The sequence below is a fragment of the Ctenocephalides felis genome, unplaced genomic scaffold, assembly GCF_003426905.1.
Source record: "Ctenocephalides felis isolate EL2017-DRISC unplaced genomic scaffold, ASM342690v1 CF-g0.4_SCAFFOLD_00845, whole genome shotgun sequence".
NCBI lineage: Eukaryota > Metazoa > Arthropoda > Insecta > Siphonaptera > Pulicidae > Ctenocephalides > Ctenocephalides felis.
Window position 1 is genome coordinate 33,493,760 of NW_020536999.1, and position 14,488 is coordinate 33,508,247.

General features: G+C 27.7%; 1 protein-coding gene across 1 annotated transcript in view; it reads left to right on the plus strand.

Moving 5' to 3' along the window:
* Nucleotides 1-14,009, plus strand: part of LOC113363607 (protein phosphatase 1 regulatory subunit 14B) — a 50,766-nt gene extending 36,757 nt beyond the window's left edge. The window contains exons 3-5 of the mRNA XM_026606101.1: nucleotides 4,474-4,548; nucleotides 6,075-6,116; nucleotides 13,662-14,009. Coding sequence (XP_026461886.1) covers nucleotides 4,474-4,548; nucleotides 6,075-6,116; nucleotides 13,662-13,703 — 159 coding nt within the window. The 3' untranslated portion in view covers nucleotides 13,704-14,009. The remainder of the gene's footprint in view (nucleotides 1-4,473; nucleotides 4,549-6,074; nucleotides 6,117-13,661) is intronic.
* Nucleotides 14,010-14,488: the final 479 nt, after the last annotated feature.

The following is a 14,488-nucleotide window of genomic DNA, read 5'->3' on the forward strand; positions in this document are numbered from 1 at the left end:
AATTGCGATGCTAATTGGAGCGGCTTTCAAGACTTTGTTGTATTAATGTTTTAGTTGCAGTATTTTAATTTATTTTTTATATTATTTTTCTACTCGTATACATTTATATGGACAAACAATGTGTCGTAGAAAACTTAAAAGTTAAAATGTATGTAAAAAAAACTAGTTGTAAGTAGCATTTTGTCTTGAGAACTCCCCGATACCGATACATAATTATCTTAATAAATAAGAACTGAGATCTACTGAATTTCAATTCATCCATTTCATGCTGTGCTTTCTGTATTTTATTTGATTGTGGACGTCAACTGTGATCAGTAGCTACCTACGAAAAACACAGAATGTACATGTTTCAGTACGGATTCTGGTTAGAATCGCATTGAGGAATTTTTTATAGTTCATTTGCTTATCGCTGGCCTATAATAATTTGGTGTGTTTTGTGTGTCTATTCGTTTGCATTTATATGTATAAACAATGTATCGTAGAAACCTAAAGAGTTAAATAGTATGTAAAAGAACTAGTTGTAAGTAGCATTTTGTCTTAAGGCAAGTTGCATGAACACCCCGATACCTATACATAATTTTCTTAATAAATAAGAACTGAAAACTGATGAATTTCATTTCATCCATTCCGTGTTATGCTCAAAATATGTATTTTATTTAATTGTGGAAGTCAACTGTGATCAGTACCTACCTACGAAATACACAAATCGTACATATGTTTCAACATGGATTCTGATTAGAATCGCATTGATGAATTTTTTATAGTTCAATTGCTTATCGCTGGTCTATAATAATTTCGAATAGTGTTTGAATTTTTAAATCACTCTCACACATACATCATTTTTTCAGAAAAAAATCGTTTTCTTCGGGAACTTCATTAAGAATATTAGTTAAAATTCAAAATGTTTCAATACACAAAAGCAGTTTTTATTATTTTGAATAAATTTTATATGAAATTTTAAACGTTTCGGATGCATTGTTCTATTTTTATGATTAAAAACAAAGAAAGTGAATTTTTGCTCATGAGCATCTATGTGAATAATGCGTGATCTATCATAAAAAATAGATTTCGTTTTTAGTCCATTTATTTAAAAACTCACGTTTGTATTAGCTTAATTCACTAAGAGCGTCAAAATGTTTTATGTATTACTTAATTACAAAGAAACGGCTCGGTCGATCTTTACCAAGAACTAATCAACGCGATTCCCATCCAATATCTTCGAATAATTTTTGAATTTTTTAATCTCTCTCTCCCACACATCATTTTTATAAATTTGGTTTTGCAGGAAAAAACTTTTACTTCGGGAACCTAATTAAGAATATTAGTTAAAATTCAAAATGTTTCAATACACAAAAGCAGTTTTCATTATTTTGAATAAATTTTATGTGAAATTTTAAATGTTTCGGATGCATTGTTCTACTTTTATGATTAAAAACAAAGAAAGTGAATTTTTACTCATTGTTATGAACATTTATGTGAAGAATGCGTGATCTACCATAAAAAATGGATTTCGTTTTTAGCCCATTTATTTAAAAACTCACGTTTTTATTAGCTTTTGTTTCACGTATATGAAGATGGGCAAACTATTTTATAATTAAAATACTCTGTTGTGCAAACCTAGTTTTTTCCTCATATATATACATATTTAAATGATGAATACCAAATTAGGTTTTATTGTATTTTTTAAGTTATTGGCGTGGGTGATTCAATTGTATGAATGTAGGTAGAATGAAATACGCATTTGATGTCAAAAATGTATTTTCCATTTTTAAATCTGATGTGTATATGGTGATTTTAATTACAGCTTTATTCATCGATAGAGATATCTATATTTTGGCAATAGTCAACCGATATTTCTATATCATATGAAACAATATGCAAAGTTTTTTCATTACATATATGGCTATATAGTTATGTCTGTATACTCTGCACTATCTGGTGACACATAATTATCAGGTTCATACTGATTTTATATTTCAGTATTCCACTTACTGTATTTTTGTTAATTGCACAATGCATACATACAGTATTAAAGCTTCAATAAAATCTAGAAGTGACACTAAATGTTACCTTCTGTGGTCAAGCTAAAATTAACATACTTCTGTGAACACGGGAGTGTGTGCTTGACCTGTTTTTGTGCGTCTTTCACACGCATGTCTCTATCAAATGTCTTCCGCAACTTGCGAGATCAAAAAAGCTTAAGGAGTTGATGGATACTTACTGTTGTTGCATCTTAGACAGTTCTAGATAGTCGATAGTATATTGCTTGAAAAAGTATTATCTTTCATTGAAGGCAATTGAATAAACCACAAGCTAGTTGGAAAATAACAACAAAAAATTGGATTAATTAAAAAGTTTTAATTTCTTTCTACTATACCAATAATTAACTTCCCTCAGGGTAAGTTATTGTAATCGTCCAAAAATCGAAATTGAAAATGTTTGCATTTCTCGACGTTTTGAAGGTTTCTGAAGATTTTGGCATACATCAGAAAAAATGGATGTGTATGTATGTATGTATGTATGTATGGATACAAATTTCCAGTCACGTTTTCGGGCGCACGGATCAACCGATTTGAATGGTTCAAAAAACATTCGATTCCTATTGATAGGGAGATGTGCTGATTAGTTTTTGGTAAAGGCAGGTCCAGCAGTTACGGAGATAAGGAGCAAAGAGTGCAGAATAATAATAGAAATCGAGTTTTTCAGATAACGGAGCATCCGATTTGAATGATTTAAAAAACATTCAATTTGTAATGATTGGGAGAAGAGATTATTAGTTTTTGGCAAAGGCAGGCCCAGCCATTTCAAAGATACAGAGCTAAATGTGCAAAAAATGAGAGAACTAAGCGTCAGATTTAAATGATTCAAAGAACTTTCTGCTTGTTTTAACAAAATAATTGATTTTGAAAAAAAATTTTTTTTGTTTCAAAATTTTTTTTTAAATTTTTTTTGTTTTAAAATTTTTTTAAAAATTTTTTTTTTTCAAAAAAAATTTTTTTTTGTATATCGAAAATAATTCAGATTTTAATTTTAATTCTGACTAAAGTTCTAATATACTTTAAACAAATAATTTCTACTTTGCAATTCAGTTTATATAATTCTTATAAATATTAGACAAGCTACAGTATTTATTTATATTTGAAAACATTTAATATTCCTCGAACATTTTGTTACTGTACGGGAAGTTCCAGCAATTTGCCTTAAGGCACGATGCCTTACACCCCTAACATACTTGATGTTTTTTTAATCAATTTTCTGTTCAATTTCAATGTAGGAATGCGTCCTGTTATGAATCATTTTCTGAACATCCGAATAAAAAATATTCCTCTACTAAATATTCAGGAACTCAAAAAAAAAAAGAAAGGCAATGATAACCGATAATTTAAAAGTTTTACTTGACGCATACACGAAGAATTTAATCTTTTGTTTTTCATAATTATTAATTTTGTGATTACACATGATTGATGTTTTGGGTTCTTAATGACTGCGCCAAAAATCTTCAAATGGGCGTGGAACGTCAGGGATATGAATGCAGTAAAGTTTATTAGTTGTTATTATTAATGGATTAAATTATAGCTTTTGGATAATATATTTTGTTAAATATGTGTTTTAAGATTTGAATGAGTTAGTACTATTTATTTGAACAGATTTCATAATAAGAAAATTTTCTTTTATAATAAGAAATGTAAGGTTGCAACGAAAAATATCACATTGCAATTTTAAACAAAATATCATGTTTCAATATGTAGTTGATAAATTGTTTTGTTTGCATTGTAAGTTTGCATATAACATCAAATATTATGAATCCTAGTAAATACATGGAAATTTTATAAATTGTTAAGACCTGTGTGCGCTCTTATAGAAATACTAGAGTAAAACAATTAATTGTTGTTACCGTTGACTGTATTTTATAGTAAACGCACTTAACCACGAATTACCATACAATTCATCGTTGAAAACCTCGTGTAATTGTATACAAATTCTATAAAAAATGCTATGGTTTTTAATATTTCGACATTTAATTTTACGGTAAGCATATATTCTATTTCATACGTTAAATTTTGTTCGGAGAGATGGGTTTTGAAGCTATTCTTCTATTGTTTGCACGTGACAGTATAATGAGACGAAGTATAGTCACATCGAGAATTTAAGTACTCATTTCTATAGGAGCAAATAATTTATGATGTTGTTTTGTTTGTCGTATTATATTTTTCTTTTTTATTCTATATATAAACTCGGTGATGTATGAATTGTGTGTTGAAACAAGTTTAAGAAAAACGATAATATTAGTTTAATCGACCCATGCTTATAAATAAATTACGAGTTGCGATGGTGTTTATCATTGAAGATAATTACTTTGATTATGAATTACAACTATTTATAATTAAATGATTTTAATAAAACAAAAAAATAATATTGTAATAATATTACTCATTATTTTAATAATATTACTAATTATTATTTTTATTGCAGGCGGAAGCTGTAGATGTAGATATAGATGAACTTCTCGATATGGCCAGCGATGAAGTTCGTAAAGCTTACCTCAATGTAAGTTTATTTACTTATCCATTTATATTTTTTTATATTAAAATGCTATTTTACATAATATGGAACTATAAATTTACATATTAATTTAACATTGTGGCAAGCAAATGCTGATATCAAAAAATACTACGAATTAATTATCCTTTACCATATCAATTACATTTTATACTCGTATATAAATTCTACGTGTGGAATTAGTTCTGCGTTCTGTACGATACTTGTACCTTATTAAATGCAATTTTTTTTTGAAAATTGATAGACAATTTGATTTAATATTTTTATTACTTAATATTTATATTATTTATACATTTATTTATATGATTCATCATATACTTTTTCAAAGTTCTGTCGCTTGCGGTATGCATAAATAAACTTTGACGAGATCGAGATATTGTATCAAAGAAGTTCTGTGAATTTTACAAATTCTTTGAAAGCGAACTCCACAAACCGATTATAAATGATAAAAAAAGGAATACAATATTGTTATCGCATTTCCTTCAGATCACCGGAAATATCGACTGTAATCTATAATCGCTATTTGTCATTGTCAAGATTTTGCTTTTTTATACAATTTTTTGACCAGTTTCAAGAACGTCGAGGCTCTGTTGAAATGCAACTAAAAGTTAAATAATAATTAATATTCTTATTTGTTCTCGATGTCCATTAAGATAAAATTTGTACTAGATCAATATTTAATTTTATGTTGTTTCACTTATTTCATTAGTACTCAAGTTAATTGAAAATAATTTATCTATTTTTAATGAAATATAAGTATATTATACTATTTTGAATTATATCTACTAAATATTATTCAAAATAATATAACAATCTTAGAAACTCAATTTTGTTTATTTAATTTTTTAATCAAATAAAGCAAAATAATAATAATTAGTTCTGATGTCGATTGTAAATTATGATTGACTTTTTTTAAATTCATTTTTTATAAATAAAAAAAGTCATGATTGACTTTTAAGAAGCCATATTTTAATTAGCAGTACTTAATAAGTATTTACTTTTAAGTTGCTTCATTTTATTTTCATCGATAATTAACAAAAACGAATTTAAATACATTACATACCATGTATTACTAGTAGCAACGTTTTAGACATTTTTTTTTATGTTATTCACTTTGTTTGCATTTATTTCGTCGAAATGATTTTTAAAACATTATTATTTTTAAATAATTTCATAAATGTTCATATTAGTTCTAACGATAATTATTTAATATTGTAAATTGTGCACTAGACAAGACAAACAAGGGAAAACTTTAAAAGTATTTGAAAGAAAAGTCAATGAAAATTTAATTGATTATTATGGTTTTTTCTAATTTTAATTTATGATGTATTTTTTTATTTATGATTTTATTTTATCTGTGAATCAGAATATGATATGAACTTACATTCTATCATGGTCACTATTACTGATTTTTGTAATTGTGATCAGTATACTTTTTTCACAAGTCTTGAAAAATATTTTTTATGTTTCCTTTTACCATATCAACAAATATAATATAAAACGAATTATTACAGGAACTGTTAGCCGAGTCTAAGAAACCACAGAAAGAAATAAGCGTGAGTATTATTTTATTATTAATATACAATTTTCTGCTTATTTTCTATAAATTCTCGTTTCTGAGGCCACCTCATTCATATTCCTAATCGCGTTAAACGTTTATTTTTAGACAAATGGATCGTAAAATGGGTCCCATATAGTTCGAAGCCGTAATTTGCATATATAATTTTTTTATGGCACAAAAACTGACTATTGATTAAATCTTAATTTATATACGAGTTTTGATTCTGTATAATAAATTATCTTCGTAATGTAATTGAATATTTCTGTGTCAGAAATTAATATATTTAACTAAATATTTTACTATTCATTTACAATTCTTTTCAATCATAGATTGCAGATTTTATTGTTGAATTTAAATGAACTGTTCTAGATTATTCCTTTAAACATTCCTTTAAATCATTATATAATGTCTTCCATGCATCATGTCTTCAAAAGTAAAATAAAATCAAGTGTGTTAGCAATAAAAATCTGGATTATTCCAGAACCAATATGTATCAATTTATGAAGAATTAGTTTTTATAGAAACTAAAATGTTTTTTTCCAGTATTTACTTCATTTAAGTACTTCGTGTCCTCAAAATACGAAAAATATTTACATAAGTTATATTTATTGATGAAACAAAGCAAAACATGTACACGTAAAATAAATATATTACGTTATTGGCAAACAGCTCTCACGTTATATAATATTTTCCAATCAGTATATCCTGTAAAATATTATTACTGTGTTAACCAAAAAGAGCATAGTATAAATTAGTTTAATTCTATTATTTTAAATGAGAAAAATTGAACTAATTATAGTAAATAATTTAGCATCATTTAAGCAAAAACGATTTATGCAGATACAATGTAAATTAAATAAAAATGTATTATATAATATATCTGATTCAAAAAATGGACTATCAATAACAAGATTAATGAATTAATGATCCGCATCACTAGAAAGTGCATTAATTCAGTGCTCCTAAATATCAAATGAACAATAAATAATAAATCATCAAATTTATCATTTCTAATGTTGTAAATTATTTTGATAAGTTCACTCTCGTAACGCGAGGAAAGTGAGTACCTATTACTTCAGATTGACGACTTTGTAGAATCGCATTTTTATTATGAGCATTTTTCGTATTTATTAAGAATGCAGAAAATAACAATCCTTTCTATTTTTAACGGTAGTTGAGAACGGCATCTTGCCATATATACCTATATGTCTCGAGTCGAAATATTCGATCGATAATCTCCAATGTCCGAGTTTTAGGGCATTTGGCGCCAACCGTTATTTATCTCGGGCTCGTGGATCCACAGAATTGTGCCAGTATTAAATAAAGCTGTTTTGTTCGATTTTTTTATCTTTTGCACCAGTTACTCAACTTGTGTGCATTATTAAAATGCAATTACCTTGAGGTAATATTCAAAATTTAATTACCTTCAAACAGTATTTTTAAAGTAATACTTAATTACCTTCAAATACTATTATTTACACGTGTAGCTGGAAATTAGAAATATGTTTGGGCAAATTATAAGTATCATTATAAGCTTATGGCTTCATAATGAGAACATTATTAGTACATGCATCAACATTTGTACATACTTACTTTTTAATCTCATAAAATACGATTTGTTAACAGCTTAGTATGTAGTAATATAGTAATAAAAATAGCAACCAAATCTTTAACGAAATATTTCTCGTATATTGTGACAAAATTCTGATTGGTGTTCAGAAAAAAGAGTAAGAATATTATTAGGCTGGAAACTAAGCAAGTGCCGATTTTTGTTAGAAAATCATTATTTTGTGGAACTAAATGACTTTATTCTGAAATGCATTGTCTATTTTGAACTCAAACTTTGCATAACTCTTCTAGTTTTTATTAGCAGAATTATTATTACATTAACTGAAGCGATTTGATACCATCATGATCATTGTTTTTTTTGAAATTCAGTGAGTTTTGTAAAGATCGAAACTAAAAGATTTTATTAGCAGAATTATTATTGCATTAACTGAACCAGGTATAATTTGACACCATCATTTTTATTGATTTTTTTTAAAATTCAATGAGTTTTGTAAAGATCGAAACTATCAGTAGTCATATGGTTTGATTATGAGGTCAGGACTATATGATGTAAAGATGTGGCAAAACATCCCAACCAATATCCTAATATCTCCAATCATTTTTGCAATCTGTCTAAAGATATGTGATGCCAATAATGGAATAACTCACCGTTCTATTTGTATATTTAGGCCGTTTTTCTTCGACTTGTACGTCTAATTTTGTTAGTTGTTCAATGTAGACATCAGAATAGATCGTTTGGTTGGGTGGTAAGAGGAAAAGCAGATAATTTTTTTGTCATCAACTTCAACTGGACTGCCAGAGTATTTCTCATTTTTGAGTGAAAAATTACCGAAACGAAATTTGGCAAACTAATTTTGCGATTGCAATTTTTTTTGGCCTCGATACCATAAACTGCTCAAAACTTTTTGTGAGTTTATGATGCCTTTTTACCTTAGCAGAAATAAAAAAGCAAAATATGACAAAAAAAATCGTTTTGATTATCTATCTTTCAACGAACGTCAATCAAAAACTAAGCAATCGATCTGTTTCGCGAATGTTTAGCAAAAATTTTGACTACTTCATCAATAAACCATCTAAGATAAAAACCGCAATTACTTGGTTTCCAGCCTAATACACTAAATGAACAAATTGCTCAAGAGTTTTATTGTTTGAGATAAAAAGAATCAATTATGTGCTTGTGAATTGCATTGGGTCTATCAGTCAATTTCTGGATTGTTCGATTTTCCAGCACGGGCCACACGCACGTTGTACGGTATCATCTAGCAATAGACATAAAACTAAAAGTAACGATGAAAAAATCGCCCATTAAATTGACCGCAGAACACACATTTAAGAAACACAACCGATGCGGTTTAAGTGTCATCAGATCATAGAAACCTGTTTCATTAGTCGCCCGAGCACGCTTTGTTTTATAGGATGGCGGACTAATATTGATCTAACATCATATTATTTACCATTTAGACATCGCAGCTGGTGGGAAAACCGCAGAAGGAAAATATTCTAATTTTGATCAAACACCAAAACCAACTAGTGGTGTATGACATCGTACCTTAAGGCAAATTGCTGGAACTATGATTGAATGAATGAATGAATTAAACTACTAAAAATGTTTTAAACTTTGAAAAAATTATATTTTTAAAAAATTTTAAATTTCTGAAAAAAAATTACTTTTCTGGAGAAAAATGTTTTTTTTTAGTTTGAAATAGTTTGGAAATTTTGAAGGCCGTCTAACGGACAAACGATGTTACGAAACTCATAGAAATATAAACAAAATTGAAACACATCATTAAAACTTTTTTTACTAAATCTCCAAAACCGCTAGACTTGCCTTCCCAAACATTTAATCAGTTCTTCATCTTGTCAATATAAGTAAAATGTTTGTTGAATAATTCAACTTGAATTATTAAAATCGGCCGCTCCGTTCTCTTAAAAACTGAGTTACCGTTTTTGACACTTTTTGCCCTTCTTCGGAAAGGCTAGACTTGCCTTTGCCAAAAACTAATCAGCACGTCTCCTTATCAATACGAATCGAATGTTTTTTGAATTATTTAAGTGGGTTGATCGGTGTTCTCGAAATTGTCAATGAAAATTTGTATCCGCACACACACACATACATCTATGTTTTCTAAGGTATACCAAAATGTTCAGAAATCTCTGAAACTTTTTTCAGTACTACGATTTTGTTTTTACATATATTGAACGAGCAGCAAAAAAAAATTCTAATTTTGATCAAACACCAGTACCAAAAAAAATGAAATTGGCTATTTTTAAATAACTTAATAAGTTAACAATTTTAATCAAATATTTTTGAGCACTATTATTTTGCTTTTACACGATGATCCGACTAATATTAAAAAAATCCCTTTTGGCAAAAATTCTACTCGATTTATTCTGCTATAAATATTGCTAAATAATATATGTTTACAATATTATTTATTAATATTGCAATATAATTTATATAAATTATATTAAATAACATCAATACATCAACGAAAAGAACATAACTTTTAATTTTTAATTAAAATATAGTTTTTGTGCTACAAAATTGTCTGAACATGTTATTTTCCATGTTGCACGTATAATTATGAAAAATCTTGTAAATAAAAATTCGTTTTTTAATTATCTTGTTTGGATCTGAATGTTTTCATCTTTCTTTCAAGAGTATTTTCACTGTTTTGAATGGAACGTATGTAAAATCATTCTTGTGTGAAAGAAAAACTTTCCTTTTAGAGCCATTGCTTATTATAGTAGCATGTAAGTATAACAATATAATTACATTTTTGTTTTACTATATTTAATAGACAATTACTTTAACGTGCACTTAAATTCACATTAATAAAGTCATTATTAGATGTTAAACATTTTTTTAATTTTTTGTAGGTATATACATTATTTTTGTAATTTTACAGAAACGTTTTGTTCATTAAGTTTAATTATTTTGATCGGATCAACAGAGATATACTTCATATATCCTACTGCACTTTAAAATAGTGAAATAAATTTTAATCACTTGCAATTTTAGCTTTCAAGTCTTATGACACTTAAATCTTTGTACTTGCAAGAAATTAGCATTAATGTGTTAATTATTATGCAAGATGAATATATGTATGAAATAGTGCGTGATTTTTTGAAGTACTTATTTATTATAAAAACACGCATTAAATGCATTTAAATTTAAATTATGAATAATTTTTACACAAGTTAAGGCCGTTTTAATTATAATCATTATTTCTTACACATTATTACATCTTATTTTGGCTTTTAGTTATTTAAATCGTTTCTTTTTAATTCAACTCTCAAAAATTACACCATTTTGCTTCACGCGTTTTTATTATTATATATAATAATTTATAGATTTATATACATATGCATATATGTATTTGTATTTCCAGAAACTTGTGAATAATCATGTGCCATATGCATAATCATTTTTCACAACAATATATCATTTTTATTATCTTCTGATTTACAGTTAAATCTTACTTATATAAATATTGGTTTATCAGTTGATTATATTTATTGGACCACATAAGACGAACTAGCTTATAATGAGAGACTTTGTGGCAATATTACATAAAAATTTAGATTTCGATAATTGAGAATATGAAATGATGATGGAGATTGACGATTGATGGATTAAACCGTTATTGATAAACTCGTCTTTAAAAGGTCAGAATAGTCTAAACGATTTTATATCGAGCTTTTTGCTTAAATTATTACAATTGTTCAGTTACTTTTGTTATTTCAATTTGTTTGAAAATCATAGGTAACTAGTAAAATTCATAGTAACATCTACAAATCTACTATGTTTACAAACATTATTTGATAGTGATAATGATTTTTACTGGAAATAATGTATGAAACTATAATTTTTGCTATAAAAAACTTAAAATTCAAACATTTATATAATTATTATGTTTACAAAATCTATAGGACTGATTCTGCCGCATAACAGATGAATGTTATGGCAAGGCCGTGTTACGCTCCAACTTCCATAGATTATACTACTGAATCATACTGAATACTGTCAAAATGTCTTGTATTTGCTGTGGATTCAAGCGTTTTACACATAGACTGCAACGTCACCCGTATATTATGAACCTAAGTCAGAAAGACCCTGTTATCTAAAATCGTTTTTTATGACAACCTGACAAAATCGCATGACTTGTGTCAATATTTAGAACTAATTTGTATGGAAAGTTCTTCATAACATAGCCTTGCCATAATATTGATCTGTTATGCGGCAGAATTGGTCCCTATATTTAATTTATTAAGGCAATCGCAATGCACTGGATAGTAGTTCAAATTTTGGAAGCATTTCTTTATGCTAACCCCAATTTAGGAATTCTGGTTCCAATACTCGTTTCTCTATATCTTCTTGAAATCCCACAGCCTAAATAATTCATTTCTCATTCACCTGATATTTTTATCGTTTGTTTATGAAATAAAATTGAGTAAATTAAAATCCAACTGTCTGTTTATTCTCATCATGGGTGTCTCTTGCACACATATTAGCTTATGAATTTATGTCCTCGTTTACCTCATAGCCGGTGTTTCCGCCAATACAAATCAAAATTATGCGTCGCCTTTAGTGTGGCGATTATTGCCGGCAAAAATTAAACACTTTGATCAAGATTTATTTCCAAATGCGGTTTTTGAATAAAATTGGAATTGCTTTATGACGGATGAGAGGATAGTGATCAGATATTCAAAACCGCACATGGGGTACGAAAAAGTTCACACCGGATTTGATTATGGTGCTTTATATGGTTTATATATTATTTTATGTGAAAGGGTTTCCGGCTATGGTAATTTTTTGTTGTGTTTGTAAAGCAAAAGTAATGCTATAAATAACTGTATTTATATTCTTAACATAATTTACCTTATAATATTTGTTTTAATGTTATTAATACAATACAATATTCATTCATTAGGAATTTTAGTACATTTTTTAAAGAACGGGTTTTCGAAGTCAATCAATTTTGAAAATTTTAAGATTATAGTTGGACAAAAAGTCTTAATTCTTAAAAACTTAGCGCAATTGTGTCATTATTTTTGACTGTGGTTCTAAAAATGTTATTTACGATTTAGGTTTCAAAATTCAAATGAACAAAAATAATAAGATACTAGTGGGTTGCATGGCATCGTGCCTTAAGGCGAATTGCAGGAACTTCCCGTACCGTAATAAAAAATCTTGGTACAAAACCCAAAAAAAATTACACAAAATATTTATACATTATTAAAATCTCTATAAAATATCTAATAATTTGATGTACATATGTCCAATGAACATTTTTGACTGCCAAATGACATTTTTTTAACTTTTTTATTGAGAGTCCATAACCGCTGAAACTGCCTTCCCAAAATCAGTTATTAATCTTGTCAATACAAGTAAAATGTTTTTTGAATTATTAAAATCGGACGCTCCGTTCTCTTAAAAACTGAGTTACAGTTTTTGGCACTTTTTGCCCCGTATCTTCGGAATGGCTAATCTTGTCTTCGCCTAAAACTAATCAACACGTCTCCTTATCAATACGAATCGAATGTTTTTTGAATTATTGAAAATCGGTTGATCACCAAAGCCCTGGGTTTCATTTTTTTTTCTAGTTTTTCATGACGGTTACAATCAATATTCGCATGATTTTGAATTCTTGGTAGTCTATGTTTATGATGGAAATACGTAGATAAGATGGGAACCCCCCGATTTATGATCAGAACTAAATTTTATATGTGTATTTAAAAAAATAATATTTTTGTAATTTATTACAAAAAAGGCTTTTTATAGCATGTTTTTAGCACAGTTTTTTTTTTCATGTAAAAGTAAATATTTCGAATTACACGTTTTTTTATGGAGTCTATCTTCCGTATAGATAGGTGTAGGAGGATAGGTGTATTTTCCTAGTAACTGATTGAGGTGGCCAAAATGTTCTATCTTAAGAATAAAAATTATATATTATTTAATTATTTTCAGAGATTCATCAGCGATCTAATGGATAGAGCGAAGACTTTGTAACTTTTCATCGATCCGTCGTTCACAATTACTCGTTATCATTTCGCGTAGCGTTTAGTGCAACCGGAAAATTATGAAATCCGAAAGAACGGCAACTGGAAATCCGTTCTGGAAAACTCTTGCCAGCCACACACATCTAGAGATTAGTACCCTGTCTATGTTTTGTATAGATAATTAATTTTATTTAATTAAGATTATTTTAGGAATTTATTCAAGATGACGTACTCTATTCACACATTCTTGACATGTTTGACGTGATACATAATTTAGATGCTTATTGTTATAAACATTATCAATTTGATATCGGTACCAGAGAAAATACAATTGTAACGATTTTTTTATTTATTGGTGGTCACGTGTCAATCTTTGATTATGCGTGGCAATCTTATCTAATTATCAAGTACTTTGTCAATATGTACAACACTATTTTAATTTAATTTAAAACATTAAAATGTGTGAAACTTAAACAATTATTCGGTTTCAAAATATAGTATTCACCATCGATTATTTCGAGTTTTTCAAAGATGAATAATACCCAGTATTAAAAAATGGCTATGATATATTATAGCTTATATAATTGCAATAATACACGATTAACAATTTTGTATAATCGATATAATAAATGCTAAAAGTACCCAATGAAATTAAGCCCCTGATAGTAATTTATACTCTCTCATAGATAAAATAATACAGCTTTTATAACAATAAATTTTTCATAACAGTAATTTAGCAATAAAAAAGACGTGTTACAAAAATTTGTAAAATGTAGATGCTTTTATAATTTTTAC